This window comes from Rattus norvegicus, chromosome 18, assembly GCF_036323735.1.
Source record: "Rattus norvegicus strain BN/NHsdMcwi chromosome 18, GRCr8, whole genome shotgun sequence".
In the NCBI taxonomy this organism is placed as follows: domain Eukaryota; kingdom Metazoa; phylum Chordata; class Mammalia; order Rodentia; family Muridae; genus Rattus; species Rattus norvegicus.
This window is the reverse complement of record NC_086036.1, coordinates 70182216-70207246: the sequence shown is the minus strand read 5'-3', so window position 1 is coordinate 70207246 and position 25031 is coordinate 70182216. Positions and strand designations below refer to the sequence as shown.

Sequence of the window (25031 nt, the reverse complement as noted above, 5' to 3'; positions counted from 1 at the left end):
CCTCATTCATATCTGACTTCAAGCACATGTGCTAGCTTAAGCAAGGACCACTGAGTGGAGCCTTGCCAACTGGCAGAATAAGAGGAAGTAAGCTGTTTTAAACCATGAATTTCGAATGTTTCCAGGTAGCAATAGGGATCTATGGCGATTCCAGTTGACAGCTGTCGGCTGCTCCCGGGCTCCCTCAGTGTTTGCCCCCCTGCTGAGCCTTGCTGACTAATGTGGGAACTTTTGTTTTTAAGAGAAGAACATCTTGGCCTTTGCTGTTTGGCCAATGGGCAGTAACACCATTGAGTCAGTTCTGTTTTTATCCTGAGAACGTAAACTTGTTTTTCCACTGTGCTTCCGAGGTTTTTTCCCACCAAGGGCTAAGACTGTATATATTGTGTGAACCTCAGTAAAGCTTTGGCATTTTCGTAGCACGAATGACCTGAGTCTGTGTCTTCGGTTAAATCCTCCAGGCCTACGCCCGGTTCTTGGCTCTGTGGCAGCGCAGGAGACAGTCTTTTCTCACATCCCAGTTGAGTGTATATTGGGTGGGAAGAGGTAGTACTTACAAAGACCCTTTCAAATCTCCAGCAATGAGCTTTTCAAAGCCGGGGAGGAGGGGCTCTCAAGATGGCTCAGCAGTTAAAGGAGCTTGCCACCTAACCTGATGATTTGAGTTTGTCCCCTAGGAGCCATATGGTAGAAGGTGAAAACTGACTCCTACAGTTTCTCCTCTGATTTCCGATGTGTGCCATGACAAACTCACACACATATACATACATGAGTTATGTGTCTCTCTCTCTCTCTCTCTCTCTCTCTCTCTCTGTGTGTGTGTGTGTGTGTGTTAATAAGGCAGGCCTCTGGAGCAGAAACAGTCAGGAGGGTAGGCTACATACTATTTTTTATCAGACCACCAAAAGGCTAAAATACAAAATCAAACTCTTCTAGGAAAAAAAAAATAACTTATTTCTATGCACCAAGTATCGTGGAATGAGCAGAAAGGCCCCCTCCCCAGGGCAGAGAGGATGACTGGATTAGAGGAGTCGGGCCCTCTACCTCTGCTGCATCCTGGGAAGGTAGTGAGGAAAGGCTGCAGGAGTTGGTGGTCTGCTTTTTCACCTGAGCCTGACTGGGTAATCCTAAGGAAACTCGTAGATCCCAGAGAAGGTAGTCACGGGAGGACAGCGGTGTTTCCAAAAGCAATAAAACATGTTAGCGTTTTAGTCTTGAGGACAGGCAGAGTCCTGTGCGTGTAAGCCATTCCTGCTAATCTAGATATCTGGCTGGCTACTCAGACGAATGCTGGGTGTCTCTGACCTACACCAAGTGTCTTCCTCAATTACTCTCCATCTCCCCATGTTATGTATTGAGGCAGGATCACTTGTTGAACTCAGGACTCACCAATCTCTCGAATGTAGCTAGTTAGCTGGCCTTAGAGATCATCTATCTTTTGGGTCCGTGCTGTCAGCTTTTATGTGGATCCTTATGGTTTGGTCCAGGCCTCAGGCTTCTACAGAAAGCACCTTATCATCCACTGAGCCACCCACCCTGCACCCCAGCCCAGTAGTAGACACTTTTAAATAGAACCTTCTTGGAAGCCCTGTGATCACTGGACCCTGGCGGCAATATTGGATTTCAGTCCCTCCCTCTTCCCGTCTCCTGCATTCCAGCCATGAGGCGATTAGCTGTGTACACTACCTCACTGACAGTCTGAAGCTGCGAGGGGAAAGAACCTCTTTAAAAAGAAAAAAGGGGGGCTGGGGATTTAGCTCAGTGGTAGAGCGCTTGCCTAGGAAGCGCAAGGCCCTGGGTTCGGTCCCCAGCTCCGAAAAAAAGAACCAAAAAAAAAAAAAAAAAAAAAAAAAAGAAAAGAAAAAGAAAAAGGGGCTTCACGATAGAGGATAGAACTGTGAAGACGGGATAAGGTCAGCTGTCTGCAAACCCTGCCATAACTTCCAAAATGGAAGAAAATCAGCATCTCTCTGCGTGTAGGAAACATGGAGGTCCTTGTGCTCAGAGATAAGTACTAGAAGAACCAGGAATGCTAAATACACAGGGTTGGTTCTTCAAAGGGAGAGATGTATGACTTCTTTTCTGCCCAGAAAAGGGGGAGCAGATATGGTTAACAGCCTTTGTGCTATCTGTGTGGCTGAGACTTCTGGATCCTCCTCCAGACTCTTATTATGAGCTTGGTCTTTTTCCCAGTCAATCTATAGAACCCATGTCTATGAACTATGTCACATGTGCTTTACGAAGAGTTTTGATGTAGCCGTGTCTTAAGCTTTGTTGTGTACGTGGAATAGAGTTAACTCTCACCGGGAAATTTTTCACCAAATTGTGCTGTGCTTGAGTGTGTACCTAAAATAATCAGAGTCTCAAAGTGTGATCCTGCCTTCTTACCTCCCCTGGATCATTACCCTGCAAGCCATTGGCGAGCGCAGACCCCCCTGCCCCTGAATCCTTGTAAGTTCTTTACTTCAAGTATTTGTTTAGAAATAATAGAAAATGTTACTTATTTTTTTCTTAACATTTTTTGCTAAGTCTTTCTTTTTTTAAAGAACTATTTATTTCTTTAATGTATATGAATACACTGCAGCGATCTTCAGACACACCAGAAGAGGGCACCAGATCCCATTATAGATGGTTGCGAGCCACCAAGTGGTTGCTGGAAATTGAACTCAGGACCTCTGGAAGAGCAGTCAGTGCTCTTAACCTCTGAGCCATCTCTCCAGCCCCCTACTTAACTTTTTTTTTTTTAATTCTTGCAAATTTTATGTTGTTATTTAAGATGCTCATCTGGCTTAAAAACCAATGTGTATGTTCAGACCCACTATGATAGTGAAATTTAATTTTACCAATACAGTTTGTGCCTATTTCTGTGTGAAATCTTATGATTGCTCTGAAGCTCTAGAAGGACCAGCGTGGCACTGACACAAAATAGCATTGGTAATGTGTAGATTAATGGTGCTTCGCCCTCTATGCTACCGATACGTTCTTCTCCATAACAAAGGATGATAGAGAGAACGCCCTCGTACCTGGCAAAATCTTTCATGTCTTCCTCGTGAAGCACCTTCAGGCTTTCGTTTATGCGCTGTTCATGCAGAGCAAGTTCTTCTTGTTCTTTGAGTTTTCGCTGCACTGAGAAAAGCGAGAAACGTTACTTGACAGATGATTTTTCTCCTTCCTAACAAGACTTGCTGCTGATCGCTTTCTGGGCGCTGAAGCCACGTTCTCTTTAGAATTGCTGGGGGAGGATCTTGGATCAAGAATGGAGAAGAAGTAGGACCAGTGAGATGGCTTAGGGGAGAGAGGCTGCTAGTTCGATCCCTGGGGTGGAAACATGGCGGAAGAACAAAACCGACTCCAGCAAGTTGTCCTCTGACCTCCACGTGTGCCATGGTGTGTGTGTGCTTGCACACCCCCCCATTGCCAACCCCCAACATGCATACACTCCCAGACAAAGAAATAAATTAATATAATGAAATATTTTTTTAATGAAGAAGAGAGAAATACAAACCAGGCATAAAGCTGTTAGAAGAGTATTTGAGCCTAGGGAACTGGGGCAAGCCTAAGTAACATAGTAAAATCCTATCTCAAAAATAAATAAATAAATAAATAAATAAATAAATAAATAAATAAATAAGGAGACATACTTCTCTCCAGGAAAAAAAGTTCCTTATACACTGTGATCCACACAGATTCATTTTCATTCCCATTGTTTTCTGAAAATCTGTGAGTGGCCTTTTCATACCAGATTGAAATGTATCTTAGCTACACCTGCTCGTCAGGGACCAGGGATGCTCCCTTCATCCCCAATGCCTATGGTCCCTCCCTGCCCTTGGAACCGTGCTCTGACCTACTAGCCACAAGGAGTCCAGCATAAGGAGGACTTGAGAAAAACAGCCACTCTTCCCCATCCACTCCTCCCCTCCACTCTCCTCCCAAGGTTTGGTAAACTTTGACACTATTAATGATACTCTGTTATGCTTACAGACAGGAGACTAGTATGGCTGTCCTCTGAGAGGCTCTGACTCAGACAGATGCAGAGACCTACAGCCAAACACTGGATGGAGCTTGGGCCCTCTTATCAAAGAGCTGGGAGAAGGATTGAGGGATCTGAAATGGATAGGAATGCCACAGGAAGACCAACTAAGTCAACTAACATCCTTGGGGGCTCTCAGCGACTAAACCACCAACCAAAGAGCATACACGGCTGGACTTAGACCCCACACACATGTGTAGCAGATGTGCAGCTAGGTCTTCATGTGGGTCCCAAACAAGTGGAGTGGGGGTTATCCCTAAAACTATTTCCTGTCTGTAGAATCTGTTGCCCTTACTCAGCTGTCTTGTCTGGCCTCACTGGGAGAAGGTCCTAGCCTGGCAGAAACTTGATGTGGCAGGATTAGGGGAAACCTGGGGATGGGGATGGGGGTTCTACTTTCAGAGGAGAAGGGGAGAGGGGATGAGAGAAGGGACTGTGGGAAGGAGGAAGGGAGGAGGTAACCAAGAGGGGAAGAGCAATCAGGGTGCAAAGTAAAAAAATATATAGCAAAAGTCACAACTAACCAGATACCTAGGACTTGTTGGGACAATATACTTAATACAAAAAATAAAAAATATAACACACCCCACCCACGTACCAGTAATGGTTCCAAAGGTGAACTAATTAGATGAGATAGGAAACACCAGATTAAAAAGAACAATTATAAACAAATTCAAAGAGCTCCACTCATTTAAAGAGGACACAAAACCCTAGGCGACCTGAGAGGACAGAAATAAACTGATTGAAATCTGAGAAAATGAAAACAACTGATAGACATAAGGAATCCAACTCAGGGCATGAAGATAGAATTCATCAAAGGGAGACATTCTGAAGAAAACTCCAAGGGGAATGAAACTGGCAATGGAAAATTCAGTTCCCAAGAAGCTCTGTGGCAAGCCTTCCGGCAGAAGAAGAAGCACACCATTGAGTCTCGGAGACAAAGTGGAAGAACAGGATCACACACACAGAAAATGAACTGAACACTCAGGATCTCAGACACCACAGAGAGATCAAACCTATGAACTGTGCGCCCAGAATAAGGAGAATAGTAGGTCAATGGCACAGAAATAATTTTCAATAAAATTATGAAAGAAAAAGTTCCAACCTGAGATGCCCTTACAGGTGCTAGAGGTCAACAGAATACCAAATAGATGGGACCAGAAAAGGAACTCCCCGTTACATATTAGAGCAAAATGATTAAAAGTTCAGAATCAAAAAAGGGTATTGAAAACTTCGAGGGAGAAATGCCAAGCCATAAATAATGACAGCCCATTAGAATAGCAGCTAATCACGTTACAAAAACTTTTAAAATGACATGAATGTGTGTACGTGCGCGCGCGTGTGTGTGTGTGTGTGTGTGTGTGTGTGTGTGTGTGCGCGCGCGTGCATGTGTTAACAATCCGTAGGTTTCTGTTCTATCCTTCTACTATTTGGGTTCTGAGGATCAAACACTAAGAGCCCTACTTAGAGCTTCCCACCAGGCCTTAGGGAAGGTCCCTGAGTCTCCCCATCCCTGCCCAGCCAATTAATGTAAAGGTCACCAGGACCACCAATCACTATGTGCTGAGTTGCTGTTGCTATAATCTGGCCTCAAAAATTGTATAGAAAGCTTATGAAAGAGAGAGAAGGAGTCACCTCTCCTCTGGGTGCAGGATGGCCTCAGAGCACTGGAACAATAAACCTCTTGCTTTTGTAATGAACTTGGGTCTCCCAGTAGCTAAGGCTCGATTTGAGTCTTACAACACAGGTCATCAGACTTGGAAGCAAGCCTCTTCAGCCCATAAGCCATTTTAATTGCTCTCAATAGACACATTTAAAGTTAGGAAAGCTTGGAAAGAGATGCTCAAAGATCTGGAAAACAAAATGGCCAGCCCAGATTATTATACCCAGCAACACTATCTGTTAGGAGCAAAGGGGAAGGAAAACCTTTCCACGATAAAAACAAACTAGAGAGATTTGTGACCCTTAAGCCAGCTACACAAATGATACTTGAAGGAATATTTTAGACCAAAAAGAAGGACTGACACACAGAAGAGGCCACAGGGAAAAATAAACAAAGTCAGAGCAGTCAGTCGAAGCATATATTAAAAAAAATCACAAAAATCATAAAATTGACAGCGATTTAAAACACACCTTTCAGTATTAACTGAGGGTTGAACTCCCCAATAAAAAGGCACAGACTAACAAACTGGATTGGTAAATAGGATACAGGGGTCGGAGATGTGACTCGGCAGTTAAGAGCATTTGCGACTTTTCTGGAGGACCACTGTTAGGCGCCCAGCACCTGTTTAGGCAGCTTACAACACCTATAACTCCAGCTCCAGGGGGCACTCAATGCCTCTAAGGGTACCCATGCTCACACCATAAAGCCCCAGAGGGTCTTTACCTACCATGAGACCCCGAGTGAGACAATGAGACTCAGATCAATGCAAAAGCAAGGGGTTTATTTTTCCGGTGCATCAGAATGGACCTTCAGCAGTCTCTAAATAAGAGACTGGTGGTGACCCCGATTCTGACTTACAAGCACCTTTTATACATTTTTTAGAGGGAAGATTACAGTAACAGCAACTAGACACTTGGTAACAGGGTAGTTAAGTTGACCTTTTGGCTGTTTGGCTGGGCCGATATCGGATCATCCTGGGAGAGTACCTCCATTCCCCAGAGGGCCCAGTACATTTTGTGGTTTTTTTGAGAAATGTTTTGTTAGAATTGTCCCGGGGCCAGGAACATGAAACTAGTCCCTTGGGACCTCAAGTCCTTTCCTGGAGTCATCAGCTGCTGAATCTTACCAACACGCACATGTCCACATCCAAACACACAAGCCTGCACACGATTTTTTTTTTCTTTTAAAGATTTATTTATTTATTATACGCTGTAGCTATCTTCAGACACACCAGAATAGGGCATCTGATTACAGATGTCTGTGAGACACCATGTGGTTGCTGAGATTTGAACTCAGGACCTCTGGAAGAGCAGTCAGTGCTCTTCACCACTGAGCCATCGCTCCAGCCCCTACACACGATTTTTAAACAGTTTTTTTTTAAATTAAAAAAATAAAGTTCAAAGGATCCGCCTTTTCGTTGCCTCTAAGGAACAAGCCTTATCATTAAGGATAAATACTACCTTAGAATTTACAGATAAAGATATTCCAAGCAAATGGGCATATCTATGCTAATACCTGACAACTTAGACTTCAAACCAAAACTTCTCAGAAGAGATAAAGAGGACCTCTTCATACCCACTAAGGTAACCATCCTCCAAGAGGATATCACAATATTAAACAAACATATCCATGCCAAGCACAGGTACCCCCAAGTGCATAAAACAAACTCTACAAGATATAAAGTCACAGGCTGAATCCAACAGCATAGTCCTGCGTGGTTTCGATGCCCCGTATTCGTCGGTAAGGTCATTCCGCACATGAATAGGTACATGACCTCATAAATCAATAGACCTAATAGATATCTACAGAATATTACACCGAGACATCAAAAAATGCACATTTGTCTCAGCCACATAGAATGCTCTCCAAGTGGGCGACAGTTCAGGACATGAAACAAGCCATAGCAAACACAGGGAGTTGGAATGATAGTCTGTACTTTGTCTGACCGTCATAGAGTCAAGTGAGATAGCAGTCGTAGTAAGGGCATCACAAACCACGCACACACATGGATATTCGATGACATTTTAGTGAACAATGATTGGATCACCGAAGACACCAAGAAGGAGATTTAAAGCATTCTAGAAATGAGAGAAAACAAAACCACAATGTTCTAAAGTCCACGGGACGCAATGAAGACACCTCTAAGAGGGAAAGAATCATGTAGTCTACAAAAATAGGTTATGTTGACTTCTCTGTTTATATCCCTTTATTTCTTCCTCTTATCTTACTGCCCTAGCTAAAACTTCACTCCAAACCTCCCTTAGAACTGATAAACACCTATAAAGCAGATGGCAGAATACAAAATGAATATGCAGAAATTAGTCGGCATCCAATAGAACAATGGCCAATATGCTGAGAAGGAAACCAATGAGATCATTCCATCCGCTACGCCCACCCAAAAATAAAAGACCCAAGAGTAAACCTAACAAAGAAAATTAAAGACCCTGACAATGGAAAATTTAAGACTCTGAAAGAAATTAAGGAAGTCACGAGAAGACATAAAAAGCTCCCATGTTCATGGATCAGAGGAACCCAGAGGAACCAATATGGTAAAAATGTTGGTCCCATAGAATACTAACAGGTTGAAATTATAGATCCAGAGCAATTGGATCAAGATACCAAAGAGATTCTTCAGAGATATAGGAAAAATACAATCTTAAAATGTCTATGGAAGCTCAAATGACTCGGGATAGCCAAAGCTTCCCAGAGCAAAAGGAACACTGTGGGAGACACCCCCATACCTGATTTCAAGCTGTACTGCAGAGCCATAATATTGACACAAAAATAGAGATGTAGATCAGTGGGATTGGCAACCCAGATACAAGGCCATGCAACTGCAGCTACCTGGCTGCTGACAAACAAGTAGAAAGGATACACCAGAGAAGAAACAACATTTTCAATAAATGGTGTGAGACAAGCTAGGCAAAGAAAAATAAAATAAAACAAAACTATATCCTTACATTTTACCCTGCACAAAATTCAACTCCAAATGGGTCGAAGACCTCAACATAAGGCTTGGTGCCTTAAAACAGCCAAAGGAATGATAAATAGGGGGCATGCTCTCACATATAGGTATGGGTGAAGGCTTTCTGAACAGGACCCTGTTAGTGTATGAAATAACACTGACAAATAACTTCATATATAATGCCAAATGATGACTGACAACTTCAAACAATGCACAGTGGCAGAATGTAAAATTAACACACAAAAGCAACCTTCCTCTTACCAGTGGCAGATATACTGAGACCGATGGCACATGTGGATATCTCGTGAAACTTAAAAGCTCCTGTATAGCAACCACCAACTACCAGGCACTTCTTGGCTTCTGTAGTTCTGCTTCTGGCCAACTGTTCTTGTTAAGTGGAAGTATGTCAACCATGAGACTTGCTTCCCTGGCGTGGCTGCAGTCATTTTGTTTCGTACCTGCCAGCCATTTCATATTGTTGCGGAAATACTGTCACAGGAAATTCTTTCTGCAGAGCCAAGTTGACCACATATTCTGTTATGTCCTGAGCTTTGTTATTCTTGGAAATATCATAACCACAGGCTCTATTTAGGGTCAGTCAGAGTAAAGGTCAGTTAGAACCGCTTTGTCTAGCCAGCCAAAATAGCTTGAGTCAGAGCCAGCCATCCCTCCAGACTTCCTGTACATGTGCATGAGCTGACTCTGGTTTTTGCCTTTATAAGCTGGCCCTGGGAAACATTTGATGCTGCAGTCTTAGCTCCCGAGTCTAGGCTGCACCCCTGATCAATCGGTCTTGGGGTGCGTGCTCAAGAACCTTTCTTATTTAACTGAGACCAGAGTCTTCGTGGGTAGGGTGGTGATTCCTGGACCTCTACACAGGATATGTTTTTTATGTGTGTGTGTTTAAAGGCTCACCCTGTGAAAGGTTCGGGGCTACACTGGGATCCTAAACACTAGTGTAGTCGCCGACTTTCTATTGGTTTAAACGCCACAACATTTCTGGAGGTCCCACCAAAATCCCAGAGACAAGACTTTGAGACACTGGGGAAGGGCATGTCTCAGAATCCCTGAGGGCGGGAAAAGTTTGGTGGTCAAGGGGACTCCTAGGGCTCACAACCTTAGTTGTTTCAAGTCCCCGGGACTCTCTTTGATCAACCCCTGCCTAAAGTTTTGGAAGAGTTTGACACTTCCACCCCACAAAGAAACAGAGTAGAAAGTCACCTGCTCCATCTCCCCTGGAGGTAATGTGAGAGCTAAAGTTATATCTTAAGTCTAAATTACTATGCTTAAGAGACATACAAACTAAAAGTGCCTCAAGCCTGTAAGACCTACCTGTCCCCAAAACAGAGGACTCCCTGGAATGCTGGGGATGTTGCTCATTTAAGTTAATAAACCACATGCTCTCACGTCTATAAACAAGCTTGGTTGCCCCAACTGCATGGGTTATGTCTAATGACATGCGGCCAGGAAGTATGTCAGGATCCATTCCTGCCTCCTACTGGACAAGGGCCAGAAGTGCTTAACCTATGGAGTTCGCCTTCATAAATCTCTGATGAATACAATGTGGTGCCTGCAATTCTTTGAGAGCCCTGATTAAGGAACTGGCCAGTGTCCATCATCCTGGCTAGTATTCGATAAGGCTTGCTTCAAATCTGGCTCAAAAATTGTGGCAGCGGTCTTCTTCTCCCCTGGCGGGATTTTAACAGTAAGTCTGGTTATGGTACCTTTGTTTGGATACAGGGGACGTCAGACACAAGCACTGATCCAGTGTCTAGAATGGGTGTGGCACATCACCAGATTCTCCTGTTTTAAATGTGTGGTGGTCACCCCTGGTTGTTCTCCCTCTCCTCTCCCCTCCCCTCCCCTCCCCTCCCCCCCCTTCTGTGGACTTGGGTGGACTTGGTGCATATATTGTGTGAACCTCAGCTCTTCTGGGACTTGGTTGACATTCTTACACTCCAAAACTGAGCCCCAATGTCAGCAGGAAGTAGTCATGATGTTTATAGCATCCCTTATTCACTTAAAATCTACAAAAGGCTGGGATGTTTGGTTCTTGGACCTGGGACAATGGACTGAGGGGCAGATTTTACATAGCAAAAAGGGAGACCTGGCCTTCAGGTTCTCCCAACATTTCTCAAGTTCTTACTTGACATACCCTGCCCCCAACCCTGAATTCTCCAGCCTTCCCCCAGAGGCTCCTCCCCATATAATCCAGATATTTTGCATTTTGATCTCTCTCTCCCTCTGTTCCTCTGTCCCTCTGTCCTTCTCCCCTCTCCCTCTCTGTCTGAGTGCAAGTCCCTTTCTTTCTTTCTCACCCCTTTTTTCTCTCTCTGTGTATGTCCCCTTCTCTCTTCCTCTCTCCCTACCCTACCCCCATTTTCCTCATGGTGGCTTTACAGGCCCCAGAGGCCAGTGAAGTCGCCCACTTGAGTGTAGCTTGCCAATAAACCTGCCTTTGATATAATCTAATCTGGCTTGAATTGCCTCATTTCACCAATGGTAGAGAAATAACCTATCACTGGCCAAGAAGACTTTAAACAAATTTTGCTAGATCCTTTTTAGAAAGATTGAAGACAGCCGCTGCAAGACTTCCTTTGTCACCTAGTTGGCCCCAGATATTAGCAAAAAGTTATAAAAGTTAAAAAAAAAAGATAAAGATATAAATAGGTCCCGGTTGTTGGAGGTATCTCAAATGGTGTTAACAGACAAGAACTGATGGAGGCTGCCATTCTTTGGAGGACAATTCCAAAGAGATGAGTTTGAAAGTTGAAAGTGTGGCTAGGTATCCCTGCCTCCAGATTCTAGAGTTTGCAGAAATAGCAAGGCCTTTATACACCAGCACAAAGAGGGGCACTGAGTTCCAAATCTGGAGTGAGTAAAAAAAAAAAAATTCGAGGCTTTAAAAACAGGTCTATGTTGCCAGATATTTGAACACACTGTGAAACACCCCCACCCCCACCCCACTGCTACCGAAACTGTGCTGTTTACTGGAAAAGAAAAAAAAAAAAGTGTTCCTATATGTGGTGTGGCTGAGCCCTAGCACATACTTTTAATCCAAGGGCTTTCTGTTTATTATAAACAGGATTAAATAAAGTCAACCATAAGTCAAGAGGCAGAGCAAGGAACCAGTTGACAGAGAATGAACATAGAAAGCCATAGAGAGTAAGAGGAAGTGGGGGTGATGGACAGAGAGATGCACAGGAAGCAGAAGGGATGGACACTGAGTTTGAAACAGCACAGAAAAGGAGAACTTCCTTTTGGAACATGGGCTGAAGAGGAGGGTCAGCTAGGTGCTTTCTCTGCCTTTTTGGGCAGGCGGGCTTTCATCCCAGCATCTACCTCCTGAGTCTTTATTGGCAAAATTGAACAATTGGGATTTTGTTAAAAACAACAGCTCTGACTTTAGTTCCAGCCCTAGCGCATCCAGATGTCTCAAAACCTTGTCATCTGTTTGTCCATGAAACAAAAGACATTACAAAAGAGGTTTCAACCCAAACTTTGGGGCCATGGAAACTCCTTTTGACATACCTGTCAGAACGACTGGACCCTATCCAATAGCCGCAGGATGACCTACTTGTCTATCCAAGCTACCACTGGTCTGAAAAAAGTAGTTAATTCTGGTCAGGGTCTTATACTCATAGCACCTCACACCTCCTCTAAGGGACACCAGAATACTGGCTAATGCCGACGTTCCCCAGTGCTGGGCCCTACTCCTAGACTGCCCTTAAATTCACACTGAGAAACCTGCTGCCTTCAATCCTGCTAACCTCTCATCACGTGAAAACCTGCAACTGCTCATCCTATCATGACCGTCAAGAGATGAAAGGTGAAACGAGGTATGTGGGAGCTGTGTAGTTATCTTCACTGAAATGATTTGGATCCAAGGCAGGTACTGTAAAAGGAACTTTTATTCATGTGAAATAATTGCTATCTCCAAGGACTACTGTCTCCCCCTGCTAACCTAGGCCTAGTCCTGGAAGCTTCTAGCCTCCGTACAATCTTATCTAGGCCTGGAGTGTTTTCAGCCTCTGAGACTTGCTGCTGAACAAGCTCGCCATTTCTAGCTCTTTCTGAACTCTGCTTGGCTGGTCAGCTCAGCAATTCTGGCTCAAATTTCCTCTCCATAATGATTGATTCAAACTGGGTTCTCTCTTGGCTTCTGACTGAATTGCTCTGCTTGGCCTCATACTAACTTTGGCAACCTGTTCTAACCTTCTGGTTCTTTCTCCTTCTCTGGCTCACTCCATCTTTACCTGTGTCTAGCTTGTTCTCTCTCCAACCAGTCTCTGTAAAACTTTCCCAGTAAAATTGCTTCCTCCTCCCCCTCTCACTGGACTGCTCACTCTTAAGTAGCTTCCCTCTCCTCTTTCTTTTTGTGAGAGTTGGGCATCCAGAGTGATGAAAGGTGTGTGCTAAGGGCCGAGCCACCCCACAACTAGAAAGAGGTTCTTTTAGTAAACAACACAATCTCAGGGTTCATGGTGTGATCAAATATCCTGCAATAAGGTACCTCAGCCCGCAGAACAGAAGTAATAAATCTGATCAGGCTCTTAGATGAAGAAAAGAAAGGTCCACCACCATATTTATGGACCATCAATATACCTTTACCACTGTGGGTGTCCATGGTATGATCAATAACGAAGGAGAGCTTCTCACCACTGGGAGAAAGGACATTAGATCTTGGCCCTCTCAGAACCTATTTGGCAGACCCTAAAAACTGTTATCCTCTGCTGCTCCACTCCAAGGATATCAAAAAGAAGACTCCCCTGAGGCAAGAGATAGCCAGGTTGCTTACCTAGCTACTTGATAAATGGCCCTGAGACCCATGGAGCCTATTGTTAATCTGAGGATATACCCTGACTGGATGTTCCTTGAGACTCCACAGTATAACCAAGAAGAAATAGAAGATGCAAAAAGAACAGATAGTCAGCTCAAGCCTACAGGTTGGTGGAAGACACCAGAGGGAAAGATCACTCTCCAAGAAACAACTGGCAGGACTCAGGTAGCTAACTTTCATGAAGCTATTCATCTGGGGTTCACAAAATTTTCTGAGTTGCTCAAATCATGATATGTATACTTAGACTGGACAGCCTAGTGTAAGATGTTTCAGTAGATGCATCTGTAAATGCACAGGCAAATTCAAAACAGAAATCCCTTAACCGGGAAGGAATCTAAATGACCAAAGACCAACAGCCCAGTGAACTGGGGGAAACTGACATCACAGAGATCTGGCCTGGCATGGGAGGATAGTTTTTATGGATACGTTTTCTGAACAGGTAGCAAATAGTAGCTTAAAAACTCCTCCAAAAACCAGTCCCCTGATTTGGCCTTCCCCTAGCGATGGGGCCTGACAATGGCCCAGCTTTCATAGCCAAAACCTCTCAGTTAACAGTAAAATCTTTAAGGATAGATAGGACACTTCATTGTGAATATAGAACTCATTGTTCCGGGCAGGTAAAAAGAATACACAGGACATTAAAAGAAACGCTAACAGAACTCCCATTAGAGTCCAGTAAAGAAAGGATGGATAGATAGGTCTCCTTTTGCTTTGCTTTGGGCCCACTCAACCCCACTTAATTAGGGATTTACTCCCTATGAGATTTTGTTTAAATGACCTGCCCTCGCTGCTTTCCAGGTTCAGAGACCAGCAGTTAGCAGACTGCTCTAACCATTTCTTTCTCAAGTTACTACAGGACCTCCAGTCCTCCATAAAGTCTACTAATCAAACTATCTGAGAAACGGAACCAACCTCCAATGTCCCACCACCATGTTCTCTTGGCAGCTTCTCTCCTGTCTCTCTCCAGTCTCCTAATCTTCCCTCAAACTTTTCTCCCGCCTATCCTTCCTTCTCGTTCAATGACAGGCCTCATTCTATCTTGTCCCTGCCTACACCCTCTTGATGACATCATTCCACAGAATAGTTTGGGCACAACAAAGAGGGGAACTGGAAGCATGATAGTATTAAAAATAACCTGATGTGAATAGACTGTCTGCATTACTACCTGAGGCTACGGTGATGCTCTAGTCCATGCAGCTGCCGAGGGCCAAGGCAGCTTGAGAGATGGGCAGTGCTGGTGAAAGATCCCCGCTTGACATCAATACAGCCATTTCTTAAGAGTAAAAATTTTCTAGGTCAGCCTCTGCTTCGCTAGTCATTAGACAATAGACCAAGAAGCACAGAAAACACATTCCCATTTGCTCTCCAGGAAGTTATGGCCTTGTCCTGGGAACTCAGACTCCAAGAGGGAAAACATCTGCCAAGTTAGATATCCTTAGTCCGGGACAAGAAAACATTTGTCAAGTCAGACGTCCTTGGTACTGAAATGGCTGCGCTGATAGGGTTGCGACCTTGTCCCAGGAACTTCAGGATGAGAAACATCTGCCTAGTCAGATATCCGTGGCACTGAAATAGCTGAGCTAATGAAACTGTGTGGCCTTGAAATGACTATATAAACGATACATTTCTACTGTCCGAGGCTCTTCACATCCCTCCTGCGTGAGGACCGTGTTGAGCCCCAGTGCACTGGTATCCCGAGTAAACCTCTTGTTTTTACATCAAGACTGAGTCCCGTGTGTTCGTGGGGTGGTGGGTGTCCTCAGGATTGGAGCGAGAGTCTCCTCTGTCTGAGGGTCTTTCACTGGAGACTTAGCCCTGATAACAAGGACAGAGGAGAGCTGCCAGGCTGAACAACTCAGCCCCAGATCCAGGGCATTGAGCTGGCCCACCCTGGAGCACATGAAAGGGCCAGTCCTACAGAACCAAAGCTGCGAGATCGCCATGACACAGGGAAACAACAGGATACCCAAAAGGGGTCCCAATGAGGATCCAGTACTGATGGAGCAGAAGCCAGGGGCATAATCTAACCAATGACTCCTTACAACGAATATTTGCAAGTAAAGCTAGTGGGGCAAAAGAGTGTGATACACTGTGACACTCTGCAGTTTCTACAGCAATAGTTGTCTTTGTTTTATATATTTTTTTGTTTTCTTTGACGGCGTTGCAAGGGCAGATATAGAGGGATGGGGGATAAGTGGTGTTGGGGTACATGTTGTAAAATTCACAATGAATCGATAAAAAGCTAAAAATTAATTAATTAATTAATTAATTAATTAATTCTGGCCTGTGTGAAACATGGAGAACTTGGGGAATCAACTTGACACCTACCAAGGCCCTGATCAACTCTTCCCTCTAAAGTTCTTCATACACACACACACACACACACACACACACACACACACACACACACAGGACAGGAGTTCTCCGATACCCTTGTCCAGGAATCTGGGGGATCCCCATCCCTGCTCTTGACGAGGTTCATCACCTTGTTCATTGTTCCCATCTAGAAATCAGTCAGGATTTCTGGCTATGCTTAGACCCCAGCCCCTATACCACACAGAGGTAGGAACTCACCAGACCATCAATCCATTGCCTGGAAAACTCACTCTGACTATGGGCAGCACAAATTAATTTTAGAGAGTTTACAAAAGGCTGAAACTTGTCTAATATCCAAACTCTTTAATCTAGGCACTTCCCCCTTCTTCTGATGCCTACTATTCTGCCTTACATCTTAATTCATCTGGGCAAGGGCTGTATTACTGAGCCTGGGAGACTACTTGGTGGGTTATACTAATGGTTTGAATAAATATGCCTCTAGTAGTGTTTTCCAAACTAAGAAATCCCTTTAATGTATATGGTACACATTCTGGTCCAGGTACACCTATATAATGGGGAAGAAGAAAAAATACATTTTAATATGGACCCTGAACTATAGATAGATAGATAGATAGACAGACAGACAGACAGACAGACAGACAGATGGATAGACAGACTGATGATAGATAGATAGACAGACAGATAGATGGATAGACAGATGATAGATAGATAGACAGACAGATAGATGGATAGATGGATAGACAGATGATAGATAAATACATACATACATACATACATACAGACAGACACACAGTTAGATAGGGTTATTCATGTGCTCATCCCATTCCTGATCCTATTGTGGTCTGCTCCTTTTAACATAACTGGTCAGTCTCCATTTTCTTCATAAGGTGAAATTGAGTTCAGGTTCTCAGAATTCACTTCCCAGAAGTAATTACCCATGGCTGACACTGAAGAATTCCCTTAAAGTTCTTAACGGTGCGGTTGTATTACTCGTGCTCTGTTATCTCAATGCTCTGAAACTCACCCGCTCACTGCTTGCCCACCATCCCTCTTACCTTTGGACAAATCGGCTTACAGGTTAGTTGATAATGAAAGGAAAATTATACAGATTTAAGGTTTAATAGAGTAAGTTTCAAAATTCACAGACTCAGGGCTAAACACTGTAAAAAACAAGCCCAGGCAAGTCCAGGCAGGACGGGGCCCGCCCTGCCGCCAGGACGGGGCCCGCCCTGCCGCCAGGACTAGCAGGCCATAAAGATAAAGAAAAGGAATGCAGGAACCAGCGCAGGCTATCAGGACTGACTCATAAACCATCTGGCAAGAGGGCGTCTCCCCCAGCTTACTCAGAGTCACACTTTAACCAGATGTCCTCCAGACCCTGATACGCCCCTGACTTCTAGCATGTACTCTTCTGCTGTGTTCTCACTGCTATGTTTGAATGAGCCAATTGTGTGTAACCACGCCAAAACCCCCTAGCTTTCCCTATATAAACCCCTGACTTTTGAGTTTCGGGGTCGACTCCTCTGTCTCCTGCGTGAGACACGTGTCGGACCGGAGCTCCGTTATTATTAAACTGCCTCTTGCTTTTACATCAAGACCGGTCTCTTGTGTTTCCTGGGGCGCGCCATCCTGAGACTTGAGCTAGGTTCTTTCAATAACACTTTGTCTAGTTAACCAAAAGGCAATACTGCCTCCACCCTGGCCTTCTGAACTTCCAAACTTGGTTTTTCCTATACCAAGCCTGCCCTAAGAGCAGACTGGTACTATAATTAGGCTCCCGAGTTCCTGTCTGTGATCCTGATCCATCAGTGTATTCAATAAATGATTCTTGCTTAACTAAAGTCAGAGTTCATATGGTTTGTGTGGCGATTCCTGAACCTCCACAAACCAAGCAGAGATAGCTGGCTTGACAGCCACAGCACATAAACCTTTATAATGGGAGATAAATAGTTTAAGAAACTAAGTAGACAGGTCAAGCAGGACCTAGAGGTATTAAACGTGTCTATTTCTAAATTAAAACAACTTAGATTCCCTCACAGAATTGGTCCTTGAAAATTGGAGAGGTTTAGACTTACTGATCAAGACATAAGGAGACTATGTATTGCTTTGGGAAAAATCCATTGTTTCTATGCCAATTGATCAGGAGCAACTAGAAAAAGTCTTGCCATTGTTGGAGAAAAACTCATAAAGAAAGAGAGACAAAGATATCTGTTGTGGGATATTCGATCACACTGTGAACCCTGAGATTGTGTTATTTACTGGAATAAAAACCTTTTTTCTAGCTGTGTGGCTCAGTTTTATCACACACCTGTAATCTCTCTGCCTGGAATAAAGACTTACCCTTAACTACTCACCTTAAAAACAAACAACAAAGCTAATGTTAGTTTGTAGAAGGTAGCACCCATGTTTGAATGTGATGTCTAATTGAGGGGCAGACAAAGTGAAAAGGCAGAGAAAGATTTGACAGAATAGGATATGCCTAACTCTCACAAGAAGACAGAAAGGAAAGGGAAGCTACTTAAGAGAGCAGAGCAGGGGAGAAAAAAAGGAGACCGTTTTACCAGGACAGTTGTACAGAGACAGGTTAAATTGAGAACAAGCTAGACACGGGTGAAGACAGAACAAGTGAGTGAATGAGAAGGAAACAGTGTTGGTATTTTGTCTAAGCTCCACCCCCACAGCTCCGACCCACAGTTGCCTAGCAACATCCAGCAGTGCCTGACTATGTAAAGGACTGCTTGCTTGCTTCTCCTTCTTCTCTGTTCTTGCTCCCTTCTCCGTGGAGAGGTTTAATGAGAGAAGAAGAGGAGAGGAGAGGAAAGGAGGCCAGCCATAGGCACGTGGTGGGAAGGGGGAAGGGGGGCAAGAACAGAGAAGAACAAAGAGCAAGAGGGAGAGGAGGCGGCAAGCAGCCACTGATATGGTGTCAGGCACAGCTGGCTGTTGCTAGGCAATTGTGGGGCGGAGCATACCTGGCTATTCCCAGTAGCTGTCGGGGTGGAGCTTAGACAGAATACCAACAAACAGAAGAACAGAACATACCACTAAAGTTAGTATGAGGCCAAGCGGAGCAATTCAGGAGACGCCTAGAGTAGCTAGATTGAAACAGTCAGCTTGGAGAGGAGTTTGAGTCAGAACAGCTGAGTTGATTAGCCAGCCAGAGGGGTCAGAAAGAACAAGAAAGGGTGAGCTTTTTTCAATAGTAAGTCTCAGAGGCTGAAAACATTTTAGGCCTAAATAAGATTGTACGGAGTCTAGAAGCTTCCAGGGCTAGGCCTGGGTTAACAGAAGGAGGCCATGAGCCTCTGAGACAACACTTTCTACCGGAGAATAAAAGATACTTTTACAGACAAGAATCGGGCAATTGGTCCCCTTAACGAATTACTCTGCTATCGGCACTGGCTGGTCCTTTAATTCTCATTCTGATTTGATTAATGGCGGAGCCCTTTATCTTAAACTATATAGCCAATTATGTATTGATTCAGTAAAATTAATGGTCCTTGGGACCAAATACACCTCTTTGGAGCAGGGTGGGTCCACAGTTTGACTCAGTCACTAGGCAGTGGGGAATGTAACAGGTCCCCACACCTTACCCCAGACATAGCACAACTGATTCCATGAAGGAGGTACCATTCAGGTCATAAAACTCGGTGCATAGACAGCACCTCCAGTCAACATGAAAACAAAGACCTAATGGCTCAAAGTCCATAGTTTTGGAAAAGTCTCTAAATGAATTAACCTCACATTTTGGCTTCTGTGGCTCTGCTTCTGGCTTAACTGTTCTTGTTAATCAAGGTAGGACAAACCAGGATATTGTTTTTGTCTCTAAAAGCTCACCCTGAGAAAAGAACTGTGGCCACACTGGGATCCCAAACACAATATAGTCGCCAGCTGGCTAATGAAGACGTTCTATTGGCTTAAACCCATGTCTGAGCAGTCTCCTCTGGCGTACACCCCACAACACTATACATCTGGCAGAAGCTTAGTAACTGAAGCACACAGAGAGCATGATACAGAAATAGCATGATTAAAAAGATGAACTGTGGGCTGGGGAGATGGCTCAGCGGTTAAGAGCACTGGCTGCTCTTCCAGAGGTCCTGAGTTCAATTCCCAGCAACCACATGGTGGTTCACCACCATCTGTAACGAGACCCGATGCCCTCTTCTGGTGTGTCTGAAGACAGCTACAGTGTACTTATATATAATAGATAAATAAATCTTAAAAGGAAAAGAGGAGCTGTGGAACTAAGAATTCTCAGAAGAAAAATATACAGATTATTAGGAAATGCTTGGAAAATGTTCAACACCGTTAGCCATTAGGCAATTCAGCTTGAAATTACATTGATAATTCCATCTCACCCTAGTTTGAATAGCCCTGATTAAGGATACAAACAATAGCAAATGATGGCAGGGAGGTTGCTGGTAGAAGTGTAAACTACTCTAGCGAGAGGTAGAGACCGTATGACTTTTCCATATTAAAACTGGGCACAAGAACCTGCAGAGGTATTTGCACACCCATGTTCACTGTAGTTCAATTCATACTGGCTTAGGAACTGGAATCAGCCTTAATGGATAAATAGATGATGCAAATTTGACACATATACTCGGTGGAATATTATTCAGTGATAAGGAAACATGAGATTTACAGGTAAATGGATGGAACTGAAAAAAAATCAGGCCAAGTGAGATGTCTCAGTGGGGGTTTCTATTCCCACACACATATCATGACCAAGAAGCAAGTTGGGGAGGAAAGGGTTTATTCAGCTTACACTTCCACATGGCTGTTCATCACCAAAGGAAGTCAGGATGGGAACTCACACGTGATAAGAACTTGGAGGCAAGAGCTGGAGGAGAGGCCATGGAGCAAGCAGCTTACTGGCTTGCTTACCATGGTTTGTTCAGCTTTCTCTCTTGTAGAACACAGGACCCAGGGATGGCACCTCCCACAATGGGCTGGGCCCTCCCTCCTTGATCACTGATTGAGAAAATGCCTTACAGCTGGGTCTCATGGAGGCATTTCCTCAAGGGAGGCTCCTTTCTCTGATAACTTCAGCTTGTGTCAAGTTGACACACAAATCCCTTGTCAACTTGACATATAACCATATCACTATTAAGCCACAACAATACCTTTCTTATTTATCCCCAAGATCTAAATAACTTTAAAAGTCCCACAGTCTTTATAAACTCTTATGTATTAAATTTTCAATACCATTAAAATATCCAATCTCTTGAAATTCGAAGTCTTTTTACAGTTCAAAATCTCTTAACTGTGGGCTCTGCTAAAATACTTTCTTCCTTCAAGAGGGAAAAATATCAGGGCACAATCACAATCAAAAGCGAAATCACACCCTAACCATCCAGTGTCTGGGATCCACTCATGATCTTCTGGGCTCCTCCAAGGGCTTGAGTCACTTCTCCAGCTCTGTCCTTTGTAGCACACACCTTGTCTTCTAGGCTCCAGCTGCCTGTTCTCCATCGCTACTGTTGTTCATCTCATGGTACTGGCATCTCCAAAACACTGTCTTCTGCTGCAACTGGACTGCACTTTCACAAATATCCTCTCACAGGCTCTTTTCATGATGCTAAGCCTCAACTTCTCTGCATGACCCCTTCAGTCCTGGGCCTTCAACTTCCACTGAGGCTGCACCAATGGCCTCTCCTGGCCTCTCACAGTGCCCAGCCTCAGCTGTTACCCCCTTCATGTTTCAAAACCAGTACCACCTGGGTGACTCACATTACCAAGTCTGGCTGCCCACATGAGATACAACCGTAGCTGTCTCTGGAATACAGCTTCTCTGTGCTCTCAGGAAATATTTCCTAGAAGATTTCACCTTAGTGATGCTGGTCTCATCTTAATCACTGTTAATTGCTTAGCTCCAGCTCACCAGCATCAATAGTCCCACAGTGCAAAGGTTTCACTTTAGCAGTTCTGGCATCTTGTTAATCACAGCAGCCCCAGCTAACCAAAACCACAGAATCTTCACAATCAAAATAACAAAGGCCATGATAAGAGTCTTTAATGTTCTCAATATTATCTCCCAAGCTCCTACAAAACATCCCATAGAACTCTTTACATCCCAATGGCTCTTCTAGCTCAAAGTTCCAAAGTCCTTCCACAGTCCTCCCCAAAACATGGTCAGGCTGTCACAGGAATACCCCACTCCCAGTACCAATTTGCATCTTATAGGATTCTTGAAGGGCATATCTTCTAGGCCTTCCCATTGTGGAGGATTAGGTTTTACACAACATATTCACTCTAGCATTGCAATTTCCCTGAGCCTTAAAATTCCTTCATCAACACTAAGCCAAGGGATATCAGGCATCTCCAACTCCTTTTCAGTAGGTCATCTTTTGATAAACGATTCAGCCAACCATTCAAACAAACTTCTCACACCTTTTTGAACTGTGCGAGCTTCCATATTAAACTAGAATCTCCACTCAGAGGGCCCATGCCAATAAACTCAATCTGATCTAGTTTTAAGTTCTTTCCACCATTATCCCATACCCTTAAAATCATATTCCCCAGACTTCTGCTTGAATTCATTAGCAAACTCATTAAGCTCTTTAGTAATGTAGCACATTTCCTCATGGACTACACTTCCTACCTCCCCTCTAGGGCCCTGCTTTGCCTTGAGTCTGGTTATAGGTCTAGAAGAAACTATTGTTGGACCTTGAGGAACATCAGTATTGTCTTGCCCGGCATTTTCTTCAGAGAAAGTCACTGGTGGTTTATCAGACTCTGAGAGATTAATTTCCTCACATGAGTCATTATTTTAAGGGGTGGGGCTGAAGGTAATACTTCCTCAGATGAGGTAAGCCCTTGAGAATCTGAAGATTCAAAGTTCTCAGCTTCAACAAGATCTTCCCATACAAGTGAGATAACCCAGGCAAGTGAGATAACCTAGATCCAGAAAGATAAATATTGCACACTCCCTCTTATGTAGATCTCGGCTTCGAATCTTTCAATCTGTATATACAGCCTGAAGTAACTTTAGAAGATAGGCAACTAGTAAGGAACTTTTGGTCAAAGGTGGAAGACACTAAGAAAAGTGGGACAATAGGACACAGATTTTAGGAAGGAGGAAAGAATAATGGGGGGGAGAGGCTCTATTGAAATTGGGGGATGGGGAAACAAGACAAAGAAAAGAGTGGTTAGGAGAAATAACTAGCCCCAGGGAGATACTGAAAGATCCCTGAAGAGAGACCCTTACTCAAGTCTTGGGAAATCGAGGATCCCAGACACAGAGAGACCATTTTGGATGTAATAAGCAAAGGCGAGGTTTATTACGGAGACCTATTATGGAGATCTCCAGGCTGACACGTATCCCACGCAGGAGATAGAGGTGTGAACCCCAACTCTTAGAAGCAAGGGGTTTTTATAGGGTGAGGAACAGGGGGATGGGGAGAGTTGGCACGGCTATAAGTGATTGGCTCATTCAAACATAGCAGTGAGATTACAACAAAGCAGAAGAGTACGTGCTGACTGGGGCGTTCGGGATTTTAGAAGCCAGGGGCTTATCAGGGTTTGGAGGACATCTGGTTAAGGTGTGACTCTGAGTAAGCTGGGGGAGAAGCCCTCCTGCCAGATGGTTTATGAGTCAGTACTGATAACTCGGGCTGGTTCCTGCATTCCTTTTCTTTATCTTTATGGTCTGTTAATCTTAGCGGCAGGGCCCCATCAGGCCTGGACTTGCCTGGACTTGTTTTTCACAGTGTTTAGCCCTGAGTCTGTGAATTTTGAAACTTAAACCTTAAATCTGTATAATTTTCCTTTCAATACATAATGAAACAATCATCTGGAAACCTACTATAGGTACATTGCTTTTGTTTGTTTGAGACTGGGTCCACTGTGTAGCTCTGACTTGCCAGGAGCTTGCCTTGTACACCTGACAAGTCTCGAATTTAAAGGTCTGCCAGTCTCTGTCTTCTGAGTACTGGAATTAAAGGCCTGTACTAGCAATCCTGGCAGAAACCTGTTATTTTGTTATGTATCAGTTGAATTGGGGGAGGGGGGGCCTGAAATTGAGGTTGAGATTAAATGGAGTTAGTTTTCTGCTACAGAGGAGTTCATGCAAACACAAGCCATATATTGTCAAACAAAAGATCCCATGGGTAGTTATGGAATAACTCCTTTTGAAGTGTTGGTCAGGAGGCTTTCAAAGACACCCTCCCAACAAGATGGGTCCATGTAACTGTTCTTAAAACCAGTTGCTAGATACGGCAAATACTTTGGTTACAAGACAGGGAAAAACAATCTGGTACCAACCTAGAAACTTCTTCCCTGATAGTTAGCTTTCATAGTACCAGAAGGTGCCATGTAGGCTGCAGGGGAAGAAATGTCATCAAAAGCCTTATTCGGATTCTTAGTCAGTGAGCTAACATAGCAATAGCCAGATAAGGCATGTCCATTGGTGCAACAGTGGTAGAAACATTATGAGATAAACCAACTGCTTTCTGATTGGATTTAAAGCCTGCTCCAGAGGGAGCCTGGGACTGCAAATCTGATCAAGAACCCATGGTCAGGGAGCTCATAGGTACTGGGGAAATTTTCATTTGCTAAATTTACATAGTATGGAACTGCCTTATAAACACTTCTCTCTACAGTCATAGATTAGACCAGCTTTCAGTCCCCATCAGAGAAGCTTCTCTTTGCAGTAGATGATTAACAGAGACTTGCCATTTGTCAAAGATCAGTGAACAAATGTCTGTGGCGTGCTCAGCTACAAATAGGATAACTATCTCACTTCCTCTCTCAAGACAGGAAAGATCATGAAGGGGCGGGGAAAGGGGTAAGATTGTAAGAGCTAGAGGTCAGGGAGGACTTCTGCAAAGGTAGGACCATTGGATGAATTAATAGTAGCTGTGGTTGCTGACAGAAGACCTGCACAAGATCAAGTCAGTCGATAGTCCAGCATGGAGAGGAGGGGAGTCATTTGAAGTCACTCCTGGATGAAAAGCTACTGGTAGATATTGGTGGCTTCTGGGAAAGGAAGAGTCAGTTTTCTCCAGGGCTATGACCCTAGGTAGACTATTTCCCAATGATGGATTTATATACACGGTCTTTTAAGTAGCACTAACTTTTAACTCATGGGCCTTTTTTTTTTTAAAAGAATTTGAAGTTGAGAAGAGGATATTGAGGGGGATCCTGGAAGAATTAGAGGATAGACATTGGATGGCTAGGACCAAAATACATTGTA

At 44.0% G+C, this 25031-nt stretch overlaps 1 protein-coding gene across 2 annotated transcripts in view; it reads right to left on the bottom strand.

The window, feature by feature from the left end:
* Positions 1-25031, bottom strand: part of Cfap53 (cilia and flagella associated protein 53) — a 67644-nt gene that overhangs the window by 20297 nt on the left and 22316 nt on the right. Inside the window, exon 7 of one of the 2 annotated variants that reach the window (XM_344700.11) lies at positions 3024-3126. The exons of the other annotated variant lie outside the window; for it this stretch is intronic. Within the exon in view, the coding sequence (XP_344701.3) occupies positions 3024-3126 (103 nt within the window). The remainder of the gene's footprint in view (positions 1-3023; positions 3127-25031) is intronic. 2 annotated transcript variants of the gene reach the window in all.